The 17,714-nt window shown below is 33.2% G+C and overlaps 3 protein-coding genes across 17 annotated transcripts in view; 1 reads left to right on the forward strand and 2 right to left on the reverse strand.

The window, feature by feature from the left end:
- LOC117212182 (protein lap4) overlaps positions 1 to 4,801 on the reverse strand; it is a 52,342-nt gene extending 47,541 nt beyond the window's left edge. For 10 of the 11 annotated variants that reach the window (XR_004488413.1, XR_004488412.1, XM_033456728.1 and 7 more), the window contains exons 1-2: positions 4,355 to 4,801; positions 3,871 to 3,988 (exon numbers count right to left, since the gene is read on the reverse strand). Coding sequence is in view for 9 of the 11 variants with exons in the window: in XM_033456728.1 (XP_033312619.1) it covers positions 3,871 to 3,988; positions 4,355 to 4,516 (280 nt within the window). In the remaining 2 variants the exon portion in view is untranslated. The remainder of the gene's footprint in view (positions 1 to 3,870; positions 3,989 to 4,354) is intronic. The other variant, XM_033456726.1, reaches the window with a different exon arrangement.
- A 917-nt stretch (positions 4,802 to 5,718) lies between these two features.
- On the forward strand, positions 5,719 to 8,182 carry LOC117212162 (peroxisomal membrane protein 11C). Its single transcript, XM_033456681.1, has 5 exons — positions 5,719 to 6,009; positions 6,146 to 6,412; positions 6,559 to 6,737; positions 6,808 to 6,876; positions 6,987 to 8,182. Exons 2-5 carry the CDS (start codon positions 6,182 to 6,184, stop codon positions 7,201 to 7,203), a joined length of 696 nt encoding a protein of 231 aa, XP_033312572.1. The 5' UTR covers positions 5,719 to 6,009; positions 6,146 to 6,181; the 3' UTR covers positions 7,204 to 8,182.
- Positions 8,183 to 9,072: 890 nt separating this feature from the next.
- LOC117212161 (cytoplasmic polyadenylation element-binding protein 1) lies at positions 9,073 to 17,455 on the reverse strand. 5 transcript variants are annotated; one of them, XM_033456678.1, is made up of 12 exons: positions 16,997 to 17,455; positions 14,742 to 15,054; positions 13,947 to 14,086; positions 12,126 to 12,385; positions 11,919 to 12,045; positions 11,477 to 11,843; positions 11,169 to 11,401; positions 10,995 to 11,087; positions 10,748 to 10,913; positions 10,559 to 10,686; positions 10,403 to 10,483; positions 9,073 to 10,336 (listed from the first exon to the last, which is right to left on the reverse strand). In XM_033456678.1, the coding sequence occupies exons 1-12, from the start codon at positions 17,015 to 17,017 to the stop codon at positions 10,172 to 10,174; spliced, it is 2,094 nt and encodes a 697-aa protein (XP_033312569.1). In that variant the 5' UTR covers positions 17,018 to 17,455; the 3' UTR covers positions 9,073 to 10,171. The 5 variants fall into 5 exon arrangements, with proteins under 5 accessions (XP_033312569.1, XP_033312568.1, XP_033312567.1 ...); XM_033456677.1 differs by lacking the exon at positions 16,997 to 17,455 and adding an exon at positions 15,713 to 15,836 and having other exon boundaries at positions 14,748 to 15,054; XM_033456676.1 differs by lacking the exon at positions 16,997 to 17,455 and adding an exon at positions 15,713 to 15,836.
- Between the last annotated feature and the right edge of the window lie 259 nt (positions 17,456 to 17,714).

The raw sequence follows: 17,714 nt of genomic DNA on the forward strand, positions 1-17,714 counted from the left end.
GCCCGTTATTCCGGCATGATGAATGAAAAAATTTCATTTTACACAACGAATAAACAAACATGCGCCCACAGGCACCGTGGTTCGAAGCTAATTACTCGGTCGGAGATGTGTCACGCGCGCATGTATGTAAGAAAGAATGCAAAAGCGGCACGTCTATTGATAACGAGGCCGACCGCGCATCAGGAAGTAGTAATTACGCGAGAGAATTTATCTATAGCGCGTATTTTCATTGTACCTTTAGCGATACAGTCAAGAACACAACACGACGTCGTTTGATATTTACACTCCTCTAAATAAGCCAAATTGATCAACTTTACTTTTTATACATTTATCAATTTCATTACTCGGGTACATAGCTAATATTTAAATAATATACAAAGACAAATGAGCTACACAATGATGAGTTTATTTACAGTAAGATGAGATGCGTAATTGTAAATTGCAAGATAAATTTGAAAAAATTACGTTTGCAACATCACCACTTTTCTCTGTTTTTTTTAGTGTATGAGAAGTTGATCAGAATTCTGAGTGGCTCATTTGTTGTCCATTGTTCATTCACGTGGTATTTATGACACATTGTATACGTAATCATAATTAACATACTGTCAACTAGATAGCTTATATGCATTTGAATGGATGTTATTTAAAAGCTTCCTAGATAGGCCGTGAAAAAATCTCATAATATCGTAAAACGAAATATAAGATACGAAAATAGATTAATGTTTCTTGTGAATAATATTGTAATGGAATTGATAATATGTTAAATATATTATACTTATAGAATGTGATAAGCAGAGGTAGAGAAAATATAGTATAAAGAGATAAATGGCTTTAGGAATTCGATTTTTTTTACTCAATTTGTAAAATGGGATTCTTTTTTCAACAGAAGTACTATTTCTTTTACGATACAATGCCACGTGACAACGTGGCCAGCAAACTTGAGAACGTGGCCTACAAATATGCGAATATTGCCTGCGAACGTGCGAACATTGCCTGCGAACGTGCGAACATTGCCTGCGAACGTGCGAACATTGCCTGCGAACGTGCGAACATTGCCTGCGAACGTGGTCTACAAATGTAGGAACCTGTTCCACAAACCATACGTATTTTGATTTGCAAACGTGGCCTGCGAACGTGAGAACGTTGCCTGTGAACGTGCAAACGTGACCACTGAATTTTGATTTTTGTCCCGAATCCTCATACAAATGCCGCACTGTACGCCATTTCGAAAATTTAAAAATGACGCCACTACGTACTCAACACCTAGAAGATATGAACAAATAAATTATTGGAAATAGGTAGGATATATCTTTAAATATCTATATACAGACCAAAATTCCAGTTATAAAATATTTAAAATATCAAAAATTAAATATAAAACTTCAAATCAATATTGTTCTTAAACTCGAGTCCTTAGGAACGCAAGGGAATAGCCGCGAAACGTTGACAAGAGCGTCGTTTCACATTCAAGAGAGAGATGTCCAGTGAAGCGCAAACTAAGGTACGAATGTTACTGAGTATTTAGCGGCAGAAAACATTCCAGGGAGATAGTAGTAAAAGAAGAAGGGACCGGTGAAAAAGAAGGGAAAAAGTCTCCACGACTGTATAACAGCAATTTTCAACCTTTTTTATCTTATGGTACACATAAACTACAGTGACTACAAGAAGTATTTGTATCCCACTGCACTTATCTATTATGATTTATATACTAGTTAATTAGATCCAACTAAAATAAATTGCATATCGTTCAAGAGTAAATATTTTCATATGATTAAAAAAATTTGATACTACCATAATGAAATGTAGAATCTAGTAAAAGATCGCTTCATTAAAAAATGAGGATATGTACAAATATTTTTTGTAACCGCTGTAATTACTAAAATTCTACGGCACACCCGAAAATATATTATATTTGGTTCAAGACGGAACACTGACACCGGGGTGTTAGTTTCTTTTTCCTTTTTCTTTATTTCTTTTTTTTTTTGCTGCTGTATTTTTTATTTGATAATCTAGGGGAAAAGAAATCAGTAACCAAATAACTAAGTATTACGTGCTTTTAAAAATTCTCGCGGCGCACCTGTGGACCTCTCGCGGCACACTGGTTGAAAATCGCTGCTCTACACGGTGCATTCCTTCTTTGGCCGTCACGTCGTGCTGCATGTGAAGTAACGAAGTTTCCGTGTGTAGTGTGTATATACGCGGGTGGCGAGGGACGAGCATAAGGTAAACATAAAAACGCCGAAGTGGAACGGTAAGTAAATCCAGCGAACAGCGAGAAAGGAAAGGCTTCCCTCTTGGGAAACAACTTCGAGGCGGGACTAAAAAACGCGTTTCAACGTGCCTTTCGAGTTACGAGCCGCTGCATCGTCATTAGAAAGTAAACGAGGCGCCGTTTACTATAAGAATGTGTGTCTTCATCTTCCTGAATCGATCCTTGAATCGAAACGTTCGATCGATCGATAGTTAGGCCTAAAATGACAGTGTGAGCGACCTCATGAAATTATAAATATGTTACGGAAGTATAAACGAACTTTAGAATGTTTAATTTTTGTTTACCTTTCCCAATTTATACATTTATAAGTTTATAAAACAGAAGAAAGAAAGAGTTCTTTTAGTATAATTGTATGTGAAGTTACTAGACAACTCATAGTATCTCTATTTATTTACTAGAAAAATAAAGCAGAAAATTATGTATATCAGTGATTTTATTTTACTCAAACTTAAAAATTGACTAATATTTAGATTTATTAATTAAACCCTCGAAAAAAATGCAATAATCGCCGTTCTCGAACAAATCAACGATCGACATATCGAAAGTATGATCGAGAAACATCTGATATCGACTATAGAATCGATATTCCTTATAGAAATCTTACTTTTTATGATATATATTTTAATTGTTAATGAATTGTATTAGAATAAAATACAAATTATAGTAACTTTGCACTATATACGGTTATAACCATAACGTTCAAAATTTATTTTTTTGTATCACAGAAAGTAACAGTCAATCTGTTAGATCATCATAGTCGGTGTATTGCTTACGCCACTCTAACTGGCAGTATAATGTAAAAAAAAATACAATGATAGCGGTAACTTGCCCATAAAGTATTAGTACCAGCTACGATTGAATAAACCAAACAAAAGAATGCACTTTTAGTATTCCACGCAGTGCAGTGTAATGTTTCAGAAAGGAAAGATGTGTTAACAATAAGATTTAATAAATTATATAAATTTTTCGTCTAAATATAGCGTCTATACAATTTTGTAATACTTACAGTTATTCGTAATTCTTTAATTTTCAAAATTGGGAATAAAGATGCAATATTGGCGATAAATATATATATTTTTTAAATAAAATTTATAACCACAATTTCTTACTTCCTATTTATATGTAATAATAAAGTTACATTAAGAAATTGAATTTTAGACACAAGTCAGAAATGACTCACCCCGTCCATAGTATGCTATTCGAGGGTTAATATTTGACACTGGGGCACTGTTTCGCAGTTTATCTACCTCGAACATGAGGTTCCATTAACGGTCCGTCTCGTTTAACTCTACTTTTCTTTATTCGACGCCTTTGTACGCACGTTATTACACTCAACTTTCTCATTGACAATCGTGTCTGAACCATGTACACGTGCTTCGTTAGAAGCCATGTACAAGCAGTGCTTTGCTCACCAACCGTGTACGAAAAGAAAAATAACCGGAAAGACGAAGATAAAAACAGTCCAGGAAAATGTTTCATTCCTAACGAAACGTTGAAACCGGGGATCGACCCTTTCCTATCGTCGTGGACGCCACACCGCCACAAAACCGCAAATGACTAAACTCAAAGAAGAAGAAAAAAGAAAAACGTGCACTCACCGTTCCTGGATACATCCAACTCCACGAGATTTTCGAAGTTCTGGATATCTGGTGGTAAGCGGTGAATTTCATTGTCACTCAAGCCTAGCTTTCGTAGCTTCTGCAGCCGAAAAAAATTCTGGAACGAGGAAAGACACAATAATAAGCGTATTTGATAAGAAAATAACAACAATGACAATAAAAGCTACCCTTTATGCCATAAGTAGTGCTTTAGACAGCACCCAACCCAGTAAATTAACTCAAAGAATTGTATTCTGGTTGCTAATATAATAAAATAAAAAAAGTATTAGCTATGCCGTACACATTCTTCGCCGTTACATTACAGCCGATGGTATGATACGTCATGGGCACAATAGCAAGAGGAAAAGAGATACAATGAGAAAAAGATAGAGCGAGAGAAGTAAGAGAGGGGAGAAACGCATAGAAAGAAAAAGAGATACGGGTTATAAGACAGAAAAGTTGGCATGTAGCGGTATTTGTCTACCTTAGGTAGATCACGAATGTGATTCGCGTCCAGCAGGAGCTCTTCCAAGCTTCTCGAATATCGTAAAATATCATCGGGGACGCACGGCAGAGAGCAATGACGCTTGTCAATGTATTCCACCTGCCTGTTACACCCTTTAAAAATCGGTATGCAGCGGAACATGGTATTCCTTTTTTTCACTATTAATCACGTTAAAAGAACACCGAACATAATTGTCCCACGTTGGTTCACGGCGGCACACGATGCTATTTGCACATTATTCGTCGAACGGGGATTAGATTAAAAGAAACTAGAAGGAAAACGAGCGGCACCGACACACACTTTCACGCCCTACTCGGCTTTAAACGCGCTCTCGGCTTGTGCCTCGAAGTCTGACGTCATCACGTCTCCAAACCACTGATCACGTTGCTCTAAAGCGACACACAACAATGAGCGAATACGACGCTTTGAGAAGACAGTTCCCCCACTACACCCTGTTCGCCATAAACTTACTGCACATATAGATGGGAAATCTTAAATAGAATGTTCAGTTATAACTATACGCTCTGATCACGGAATCCGTGATCGGATAGGAAATCCGGATAGGGAAAATTGTTGAGGATTCGTGATTCTAATTTTGATAGAATTATTAAATAGAAAACTCCTTTTTTGAACATTAACTCTTTAACTAATAATACTGAATGTATCTAGAACTAGATTATTTCTGCTACTGCTTAATTAAATGTGTCAAGTTTAAAAAATCAATTTAAATTATAATTCACCAGTAATTAGTGGCTAGTAGGACAATGGAGAATCACGTGACCGGGTATATTTACCTCTCTTAACTTGACTTAAACGGAGTATAGATATGAAATATGTACTTATAATCGAGAAGGTACTTTAACTAAGTTTTAATTATGATACTTAGACGATAAATTAAAAATATTTGTATGTTGGAAATTATGGAATATCTTTTATTCTAATAGGGACTAGTTGTTTTGAAAAATGTCGTTATGCGGCCTTTACAAGTTATGTTTAACTTGCATAATACAATCTGATATAACATAATGTATTTTATTTATGCTGCTAATTAATTTAGTAGTCTAAAATACTGGAAATACATTTCAATAAATATTCAGCAAAATATAATTTATTAGAAATGATTAAGCTGAAATCAGTACTGAAGCCGAAGAATTCTGATATTTATTTGTATAAGACTAATCTTTTATAAATAATCGAAATCGTGTTCTCTTGAAAGAATAATTATACCACGAATATTATTTAATAATTCTATATATGTCAATTTCTCAATATTTACGAATATTTTGATGTTTACCGATAGATGACACAGTTTCTTTCTTACCAACTACCTTTTCATTTCAATTTTTGTGACACAACCGCAAGAGTGCATTGTCAAGTAAGAAGGGATGAAAAGTCGCACTTCAAACTTGTTTATGTTAAAATTATTTTTAATTACAAATTTCATAACAAAATAAAATGTAAATGCACATAAATAATTCGGAGATCTTCTATGAAATGTATGAAAAAACTAGTTCTTTCCACAGCTTAACTCACTTTGCATACTCCTTCATGTGACATATGTTATTTATTGATAATAAGTAGGACACATATGTATAGGCTGGTAAAACTAAGAACTTATTTGCATTACATATTCGGTGAGTTGCCATTTTTTACACTTGACCTTACAAATTATAGATATTACTATTGCTTCGACTATATAATAATCAGATCCATAAAAAGTTATTATTCTTAATAAAATTATTATATTATCTCACATTTTTTTTATTACAGTGTCAGATCTATATTTTCAAACATATTCATTCCAATATGACTATTGCATTAATATCAGAATATCTGGAAACACATCAAGGTAGAGATAAATTTTTGAGAACATTGTCTTATATGGCAAAATTTGCTACGTTGGGCACATCTTCAAATGAAACAGAAAAGAAATTAAAAATATTTAGCAGTCAAATGAGTGAATGCAGAATGATTTTAAGATTATTAGATGACATACCAACCATTCATTATGCAATGAAATATGGATGGGGAAAAGAGGTATATATATTAATGAAGTAAAATATACTTACAATGTAAAAGAAAATAATTTCTGCAAATTGTGTTTCATTTTCTATATATTAATGTAATGTACAAATGTATACTATTCTTCTACAGGCATATAAATTTCATATGTCATCTAATAGGAGCCAGATCGGTTGATCAGATGTGTGGAATTAATGCAGATTTTGGTGGATATTATGTTTGGCCCAGTAGAACACACTTTTTGGGCTGGCAAACATAAATTGATTAAAATTGATACTGAAGCATGGAATAATGCTTCAACATGGTTCTGGATAATTTCTCTGCAACTGTCATTATTAAAGTATGTTATACAGAAGATATAATTAAATATTGTACTTAAACGCTTTGATTATATGTATATCTTTTTATAGATCTCTGCGAAAATTAAAACAGTTTAGCAATTATAAGACGCATCTTAGTAAAACTAACTGCAATACAAGGTAAATTTAGGAACACTATACAAACATTTTTATACTGATATGATTAATATGATGTTATAATATCAATTATTTATTTTTATTTTATATATATAATATTTATTTTTGAACAGAATTGCCTTGAAGACAGTAAGCAGACAGAGGTGGAATGAATTACTAACTTGCATAAGATTAGTCTTAGATATAAGTTATGCAGTTAGTTATCTGCCATCTGGCACATTCTGGGGAGGACAGTTGAAAACTTGGCAAGTTGGGGCACTTGGAACATTGTCTTCCTTGATTGGTTTGTATCAAGCTTTAAGTAAACAAGCCAAACACAAAAGTTCATAATATCTACAGTTAAGAATAAGGTGGCAAAAATTGTTACAATTATCAGTATGAATATATTTTTTTATTTCTGTTAATCAATTTATATAAGAAATGTGTAATACATGTCAAATGAATCGTAATTAAAAGAAAATAAATCTTAATTGTTTAATCTTTTTATGTAATTTAAAGCACAATTTTATATATTATGAAACAATACAATATTGTTAACATAATAAAGAACAATTTATTGTTTTTAATATATCAATTTTGTGTTACAAGGTATGTTTTAACAAGGATATATGCAGTAGGAAAAAAGCTAAAGCAATATAAATTATTGATATTTCGGATAAAGCTTACTTGATTTTAAGCTAATTAGTATTTATATATGTTTACTATTGATCGAATCGCTTTTACATGTTATTCGAATGTATTTGTAAATTATAGATATAGGTTCTATTATCAATAAAAGTGAAAGAATAGGAGGCACTTTCTGTATGAACATAAATAAAAATATTTTGCTACCTAGAGCACGATGTAATCATTGCCTCGCGAGTGGTTAAATCTCTTAAAAGTGTTAAGAAAACTTGACATTATGCGTACCAGTAGCAGTCTTGTTTCTTTAATAATAGATCACCCTGTATCGCGTGGTTATCAATGATTTAAAAATAATTTGTGTTTTCCACGTTAGAATAAAATCTATGGAGATTATATTAAAAGGCACGACTTATTAAAAGTTTGTAAATAAGATAATATTTCCGATAAAAGAGCATCTTTAAAATTTCTGACGGCTCATTATTCATTATCTTTTCGCCGTTAATTCGTTAGTTTTTAGTCTAAGAGTTTTTGTCGTTCATTAGTTTAGAACCATTCTTAGGCATTAGCAAAAACTGATCTTTTGTTTACTAAAAACTTTATGATTACATTCGAAGCTTTTGTAGAATATATGTATATATATATACATATATTATTTTGTATGTTGTATTAAAGCACTTCATAGGAGTATTTTCTTATGTATATAATAACCATATTGTTTGATAATTGTATTTGATGTAACACGATATATTTTTTTTGTATATTTGTTCCACTTCCTTAAACCAGGCGAAATTTTAATGACTCAGAAATATGATAAATTCACCTTCCCTTTAATATGTGTTAAGTAATTCAGTACTATAGCAGTGTAACTTGCAGTTGATTATATGAATTTTAAATTATTTAAATCTTAAATTTATACTTTTATCTTGGATCATCATTAATGTATGATCATCATTAATGTATAATCTATAATTATTTAAAATAAAGAATATAATATATAAATCATAATCACTATTATCATAAATATTGAATATGAAATATTTGAATAACATCGTTTTATACTGTATCTGTTTCAGTAATTTTCTAAAAATTGATAATCATAACTTGAATTTTCTTCCAGTATAATTTCAAATTTCAGAAATTTTAAGTTCCAAATTTTAGACTTTAATTCACCTTATTTTTGCCGATATTTATTCCCTACAATTATTCCGAACTTCTTATAATTTTTTTTTAATAACGAGGATATTTGTAATTATTTGCGACAAGAACCTTCAATTTAAATGAAGTACTGTAATTTGGATTAATTTAAATATATCAAAATTGAACAAATTAAATACAAATTAATATGATTAATATAATTTGTGTTATTAACTGATATTTACTTTATGATTTTGTTCATACTAACTATCAAATTCTCATATAATAACATTTAGTATCTAGCAGTTTGCATAAGCAGATATTTTTAAGGCCAGGAGTTTAAAAAGGGCAGAAGGTTCATTTGGAGGAATTATTTTCTCGAACGATAAAAAGAAAAGGAACAAAATGATGAAACAAAAAAGGAGGAACGACAAATGGAAGTCTATCTGCAAAAATATGATTTTTAATTCACTCAACAAAATGATATCAAAACATCAGAAACGCGATTAGAAGCAATATTGCAAAATCTTCTTGAAAGAAAATACATAACATAATATCGTAACAAAAAATAAAAACAGAATCAAATTACTACAATCCGCTCCAGAATCGTAGACCATGTACTTCTCCATTTCGTCAACAGTTAAACAGTCCCTGTAAACGAAGCTCATAAAGGCTTATCGCCTTGGCTAAGAGTATAAATTATGATTACAATTGCCATTTTGGTAATAACCCTTACACTGTACAATGTAACGTAAAACTACAACGACGGGCGATATCATCGACAAATGTCGGTATATAGCCTGGGTTCTAATTGGTACTCAAATTAAATGCGTTCTTCGCAAAAAATAACAATAATTAAATGAACAACTCCTCCTGCCGCTAGAATTCCACAATAATCTAATCTCATCGAACAGTGTACGATTAAGCGTAATATTTCGCCGATAGATTATTATAGCGGCGCGTTGTATTTTTGTGGATTTTTTAAACATTGTGAACTCATTCCTTCTCTTGTTTCGCTTCTTTTTTAACGATCGAGTGGCTTCCCATTTTATCGTATAAAAATTATTGTCACTATAAAAGCCACAATTGGACCCACACGGATTCAATGTAAATGCACACTCGTAACGCATAATTATCATATAATGTGATGTGTTACTCAATGGCACAATTATTGCAATAAAACGATCAACAAGAGAACCAGTCCCTAAATAAACGTACTAAATAAAAATACTGTTTGTTGAGAACGCGACTGTGGCCGCGTTCGAAATAGGAACTTTATGAGAAACACGATTTTTATCCATTAGTCTCTATACCGCGGACGTATGTGATAGTAACGATAATAAACAAATCGTTGCATTTGCCGATCAGCTGGTATGTCCGGTATTTCAATGCATATCGTCAAACCAGCTGCCCGCAGCTTTGCGATAAAAAACTAAGTTTGCACCCTGTCAGTAAGTCAGCTAGCGCAACGTCCTTGCAAAAACAAATAGTCAAAAAAAAAATTTTATCTGACCATGGAAGAGAAGCTCAATAATTGTACTTAAATAGTGGGATTATTCGTTCCACGAGACCAGGAATTTACGTTTGGCGATAATCCGACCACTTGATTTGTCTTTGAATTGCGCATTAAAGGTTTATGATGCCACATTGATTCCATTGAGTGTTGCCATTGCCAGCAACTGCGACAAAAGTATCGGAAGCACACCTACAAATACGATAGAATATAATAAAATATCTTTTATATAAAAAGGATAAAAAATTTCTTTCATACCACTTCACGACAAAAATAGGGTCCCTGTTGTACAGAGCACCCTGAACACATGGAATCTTCTAAATATGGATCAACTTGCACCTATTAAAGACAATAGATTGTATTATAATTTTGTTCTCTTAATATATCATAAACATTTCATAAAATTACGCGAACCTTTTTTGTAAATTTGGCAGTTTTTATTTCTATGAAAGCAGCTGAAATTGCTTTCATGTATGAATGTTTTGTACTAAATGTAACACGGCCAGATCCAATTGGATATTTATGTTTGTCAGTATCAATCCCTGAAATTAAATTTTAATCTTACTAATATGCATCTAATAATCGAGCTATGTCGATTTTTACCTGCATAAATAACCCCACGAAACAGATCATCCATAATTTTTGCTAAACCAGCGGCAGTTAGCATACCATGAAGAGCACCAACAAATACTGTTTTATGAGGATCAAGTTTTTGCGATGAGGATTTTACATAATTACTATCTTCAAGAATCCAAGGTATTACTTGTACCTATGTCAAAATTATTACATGAATATTATAACTCTTAGAAGAAATGGAATAGAATTTTACTAAAAAAGAAGTAATATGCACCTCTTTTGCTTTCATACGTTTAGATGATATTTTGTAATACCAACTGCCACCATTGGTAAAATCATGTGTACAACATGTCAATAAAGTTCTCACCTTAAACAATACATATATGTTGTAGCTCATTAAAAATAAATAAATTAAAAAAGAGATAAAGTACTAAAAATATTACGCTACCTGTTTCTCTGACTCAAATATAATATATACATATCCCTTTGGCTGCGTGGCAGACTGATCTTTTCCCGGCCATTCCACTCGTATTGGACCAAACTGCTTGAAAGTGGCGATTAAAAGGGATTCGGTGATATCCCAAGGTACACCACCAAGGAATACTTTAGATGAGTAACCTGATGGTTTTTGAGTGCGTTGCGGCAATATGCCACTCCAAGTACAAGTTGGGTCACAAAGTGCTAAAATAATAATTTTTTAATGTTGCTAACACATCCTCTCTTCTGTTTCTTGTATTTTAATAAATGAATTATTACCAGCGGCACTTCGATGAAAACGTGCTACACGTTCAAGCGAGAGCTGTGGATCCAAAATATTTATCGGAGGTGAATTCAGGGCCATCATATGATTTCCAGTGGAACAACAGCTTTTTTCGTGCGACATAAAAGAATTCAGGAAACCTCCGTTTTGATTCGATCCGTAGTGATGACTTCGATTGTGTCCATGTGAATGATGATGATGTGTCGACGAGTTTTGATGGGATGAAGATAAATATTTTTTCACTGCCATTCGTTGGAACGCGGCTACTCTATTATTTGTGCATAAATCCACTTCCGGCGACATTAATGAACCCAGAGACTGAGGGTAACATTCGTGTGACGATGAATTTAACGATAAACAGTTCTAAAATGAAACAATTTATTTCTCCCTAACCTTGATGAACTTAGGTAATTATTATCTATAACTTAAAAAAAATACCATTATATCAGATAGAGACCCATCCACACTACCTATACCACTCGTGTCTGAGTCCGCTGGTGAATTCGATCTTGATCCATTGCACCCCATCACATGTGGATACTCAAAAGTAGGACTACTGCAATCGCTGTTATAAATAAAAATGACCAATTAGTAATTGTTTTTATTATAATTATACGTGATAATAAAAAATTAATTAAGAAATACCTATAAGGTGGTGACCCACGAATGGGTCTTCCGTAATAAGGAGAATGAATGGGCGATGAGGGTGATCCCACATTCTGCAAAGATCCTCGACTTTTCGGTGATGATGTCGTCTGGTTACTACTGTTCGTAGATGAGTACGAATAAGGATTCGAATACAGACTACCAGGTGTGCTAGGGCTACCAGGTGTAGTAATAGAACTTGGGGAACTTGGAATTTCAAGTATCGATGAGTTCGAGCAAATTCCGCTCCTATCATTGCCCTATATTCAAAAATATATAACAAAACCAATTAAAAACTTTTTAAATATATATTTCAATCCAAAAAATCATCTTCTGATTATAAAAATATCTCGAAAACATTCGATTTATTACTTGTAAGCAATAAGAAAATATTTGCGTCTTCTTTGCCAAAGAGAAGCCTGCTACACCATTATTGGACCGCGTCCAAAATAATGTTGCAACGTAAAAAACAGGAACAACAGGGCACGCAATTACAAGTTCACAGAAAAGCTGAGGTCAAAGAGAAGCGAAGATAGAAGAAGAGTGAGCTGTGATAGAGCCGTTTGGCTCAAGCTTGTAAATTCTTGGCTACCCTGGAATTCGGGTCGCACTAACGCGCGCGGCTATGCGTAATTTATTTTGCCCAACGTATTATATGTCGGCTCTAATACGCGCATTTCGATGTCCTGCCGGTCCTTTATGTACAGATGCATCCAGCAAATGGTGAAGGTAATAACGTTAAAGGCGACGAGAAGAGCCTGATAAAATGTCCATTAAAGTGTCTGGTCGATAAGGCACGACTTTCACATGGGTCTCTCTTGCTTTTACCCCTTTCGACCGCGTATAGTACTATTTAACTATCGCTGCAATTTAAATTGCAATAATTGTCTATTATTATTTATGTTATTTTACAAAGAAAATAGCTTTTAACCCATTGATAACATGACTGATAATATTTATCACTGTGAGAAAAGAAATCCGTTAAAATATTGCTGTACGTTACAATATGTACTTAGTTTTGGATTTTTCCGGTTGGCTCTAAAATTTTACAAAATATTATTTTTATCGTCGCAGACTTTATTATCTCCATCCGTTATCGTTATTTGCACTATCCTAAATTGATGTTAGGAGGTATTGGTCGCAACAAAATATATTGAAAATCGATACATCAGGTATCCAGGAGGTCCCTATTGTGCAAAAAAATTAGCCGCGCCACGGACGGAAAAGGAAGTTCGAGGAGCAGTTGGAGTCACTCCAATGAGGATAATCATTGTTCCGGTTATTGCATTGGCAGCCGGCAGACGTTTCAGAATACTGCCTACTTCATTTCTATTCGAGATTTTCACTATCATATCCAACACGTGACGTTCATAAATTGAAAGAAAAACATTTTAAGGATCTTCGAGTTCCTCGTACATTTCGAGTAATTAAAACGTATTCACAGAAATCATTAAATTATCGCTCACGTATAATGGTCCTTCTAGGACCTTTGGATTCAAAATAAATTTTATTAATACAGATAGGAACCTTCCCAACCATAGAATGAAGACCATAGTTGGGTCTTCATAGAATTTAATTAAACTTAATAATTACTTAATAATTATTTTATTACGCTATAGATTATTTAATTTTTATTTTATGATTTGTCGAAAATAAAAAAACATTATTATTTACGAGATATTATTACGAATTACTGAAAGGGTAATTATCTCTGATAAGTATGACGTAAATAGCGAAATTACTTGACCTATATGAGACTGAAATATCTCAGGCAGTTGGGAGAATCTTAAGCACAATATAAAAAATAAAAGGAAATGTCACCTGATAATGCTGAGAGGATCCTTGATTGCGACCCTGATACTGATAATTACGGCAACCGGGAGACGCAGTTGTTGACTGGCTGCCTAACAATGATCCCCGAGGTAAACCCAGTCCAAATAAATCCGAAATTGACATGTCTCCTAACGTGAGGGAAAAAATACAAAATACGTTGCCGTTTTAAATAAAATCACAAGAAAATACGACACAGCGCAACGAGGACTATCGATTGACAAACGACGAACGTACGCGCTCGTTAGTTTTGAAACGACCAAGCAGGCGATTAGAACAAATTTTCTTATATCTTGAATCTTTAAAAAAAAGAAAAAGAGAAAACAATGTAACTCGTTAAGCAGATATTGGAATCAATAATTAAATTTATACGAAGATTAGTCATAAAACTGATGGTAGTTATAAAAAAAAAAACAAAGGTCTTTGATCATTTTGTTAATAATTGTAAAACAGATTATTAATTATAGTGAAGAGAGATCGCGGGGGCAGATTCTCGCCGATTTTATCCTTATCTAATGAATCTAAAAGTACATGATTTACTCATATAAGATAAAAAATACATTTAAAATACCTTCTCTATCTTTGTATCGGGTAAAAATAAATAACCTTATATTCACATAACAAATCAAATAATATCTCCTATCTCTGTATATTATTTGATCACATTCGATCGTCAACCGTATCCATCATAACAGAAGGGCTAACAGCCAATCTGTGAATTTATCCAAAAATCAAAACAAGACGGTCACATACGATTATATAAAAATGGGACAAAGGAAACGGAACTTTTACCATCGATATTGTTGTTCTTATTGGGTTGCGTGCATGATGCATCGTGTGAGTATCCTTGGAAGTTACTCGCCGGCGGAGAGTCTAACAGCAAGTTACCGATGTACTGTAGCTGATGTAGATGCTGTTCTCGGTCACTGTCGCGATCTCGTTGTTGTTGTAATTTGTCGCGATGCAACTGTTCACGTTGTTGCAGCTGTATGTGGTCTTGGTCGCGTGACGCTTGCATTTGCTGGCCATGCGATATATCATTGTTCCAATCAGGTGTGTCGGATATTTTCACTCCATCGGCATCACACGATAAATCTAGCTGCAAAAGAGAAAAGAAAAGAATCAGTCGTTAGAATATTTCAAATTGAATGTTTGAAATAGAGACAAAGTTTGTCTCTGGTTAAATGACCACGTTTGGTATGTTTGGTATTGCGATAACAAGGTATAATGTTATAAAGAGATAATAGAGGAACACTGTCACCATTTTTCCTTCCATAGTGGCACCGATTGAATTATTATTCGCTTTATTTTTTCTTTGCGAACAAGTAATTGAAAACAGATAATATACCACTAATTTTTACGATTGATAATTAACTGTAACGCGTATGTGAGTAGACGCTACAGGAAGTATGGACGCTACACGGAATGTTTAGAATTGCGGGGTTCACTACGTAAATTATACACATATTTGTATTTCAATGTTAAGAAAACATTGTAGAAATTGATGCTACTATTTTTATCTAATTTGTAAAGTCTTTTTAGTAGCGTGCTTTTGATTAACGGCTATTCGAATCGATCGCGTCGCTCGTTACGTCAACCGATTTTCCTTGCGTAATTTCCGGTAAAAGTGATGAAATTTCAGAACTTGCACGATTCCCCGGAAGATACACTACACGGAGAATTAGAAAATGATTTCGAACGCTAAAAAATGTTTCGTTCACGTTTGAAGATCGTGAAATTTAATGCGTATCACCTACCACTGAATTCCTCGAAGTCATCGCTACGAACGATATCAGCAAACTATGCTTCGAGCTTTCGGTACAGAATAACGAAAACAGGAGCCTGAAGGACGCCACTCCCAGTTTGCGTTCGAGGAATTCGGAAAAAAAATTTTGCAGGGCAGGGGAATACATCGAGGCATTCTAGAGGTTCAACGAGAATTCCAAACTTCGTAGAATTCAACTTTGTCAAGTTCAAAGGCGTACTAGACATAAGAACGCTTATAATCGATTCGAATACGTAATTATCATTTCGTATTACATCAGTTAACATTGTAACATTTACGACGCCCTTAAAATTGTATAACATTCTGACACGTTGAATCATACAAGGGTTGCATTATTGGTATCGATAATTTTTACAAAAGTCATATATCTCTATAGATATTATACATATATATATATATATATATATATGTATATACATGTAGAAGGTAACAAATATAGGAGAAACCTAGATATCTGAAGAGAAATTTAATTACATCACGAATTGAAAGATGAAATTAGAATATTGTAAGAATGTTACATAAGAACAGGAATATATATACGTATAGTGTGACGAAAATTTATATATTATATGTGTATCATATGTGCTAATACTTATTTATGGTTTCATATAAAAATTACATTCTTACTTAATTTAATAATTTTTTGGTTTACTAATCCAACTATTTGCAATGATATAAATTTTGTCTTAGTACATAGTCCTGTACTATGTTTGCGAAAGGTATCGTACATCTTCGTAGAATTTGAAGACAGACAGTTTTTAAGAGAAATTAAATTGCAACAAATTCTTTGTTACTTCCGTTCAATACTTTCAAAATGACTGACGAAGGGTTAAGGACAATATCAGAAGACGCAACACACATATGGAGAGAAAGGGGAAGAATATCAGCGTACGAAACGCAACGTGTTTTGCACGTGGACGCGTTGCGGCTCAACGTACGATTCGCGTGTTTGTTTACAAGTGAGGACGCAGGACATTCCTCGTATTCGGTTTTATATTCTATGTAGGTTCTACGTTATAATTATCACCGTGTACCAGCACATGATTTACATGACAAATTTTCCATTCGAAGCGACACCATAGTACTAACGAAATTGTAAAGTAGGTTACCAATCGACCGCATGAGAAGTCAAAGAACGAGGTCCATAGAAAAATAAGGCGTAATTAAAACAATAATACGTAAACGTGAAAAAATAAATACGAAACAATTAGAAAAAAGGGATATAAAATTTTTATAAAGGAATATAACGACTTACCAATTGCATTAACGTAAGCATGTCGATCTTTGATTGAGCCTTGACGAATTTTTCAATTGTTCTGTAATCGCTGTTCTCCACTGAATTCAAAGTGGTAACTCGTAACGTACTTCAATGAATTATATAAACTTGATATTGCATATAAATTTAATAAGATCTTTTTCGATTTAATTTAGTAGCGAAGAATCAAATACACGAGTTTTAGTAAATTGTTTAATCAACAATTATCGTGTTACATTAAAAGATTTTTGGGATACTTTAATCCCACCGGGTTTGTTTAATTACTTGCCGGGGGATAATATTTTAATTATTTCAACTCCCAAAATCGCCCATTTATAATTAATTTATTGGTTCTTTGAAAGTAAAATTTATTTTCTTAGGTTCAATTTAGTGTCGATACAGAAACGATGGAGACGGAACGCCCATTCTTCTCCACATTGCTCCACTCTGTGAACTGAATTGAAGATCTCTATTCCTCCCTTTCCCTCTTTCACCCGCAGGTTCCATCTTTGGAAACCACCGGCGCAGTTCGCGAATGCGCGCGATTGTGGAATTTTATATGTGCAATAAGATACAAAATTGTATCACTTAATATGTAATATTTCAAATTCAGATTTTATATATTGGCGAATAATATGTTAAATAAACAAAAATTTTTGAACCTACAAATTTGGTTTAAGATATTAAATATTTCTAATAAATAATTATAGTTACAAAT

The sequence above is a fragment of the Bombus bifarius genome, unplaced genomic scaffold (assembly GCF_011952205.1).
Source record: "Bombus bifarius isolate JDL3187 unplaced genomic scaffold, Bbif_JDL3187 scf7180000008285, whole genome shotgun sequence".
Taxonomy (NCBI): domain Eukaryota; kingdom Metazoa; phylum Arthropoda; class Insecta; order Hymenoptera; family Apidae; genus Bombus; species Bombus bifarius.

Bases quoted from the DNA above. Each gene is read 5' to 3' on its own strand.
- LOC117212162 (XM_033456681.1), top strand. From the start codon at position 6,182: ATGACTATTGCATTAATATCAGAATATCTGGAAACACATCAAGGTAGA. The intron at 6,413-6,558 runs GTATATATATTA...GTCATCTAATAG, and splicing joins AATATGGATGGGGAAAAGAG to GAGCCAGATCGGTTGATCAG. The intron at 6,738-6,807 runs GTATGTTATACA...ATCTTTTTATAG, and splicing joins CTGCAACTGTCATTATTAAA to ATCTCTGCGAAAATTAAAAC.
- LOC117212161 (XM_033456678.1), bottom strand. From the start codon at position 17,017: ATGCTTACGTTAATGCAATTG. The intron at 14,087-14,741 runs GTTCCGTTTCCT...CCCTCACGTTAG, and splicing joins CAACAATATCGATGGTAAAA to GAGACATGTCAATTTCGGAT. The intron at 10,687-10,747 runs GTAAAAATCGAC...ATTTAATTTCAG, and splicing joins TCGTGGGGTTATTTATGCAG to GGATTGATACTGACAAACAT.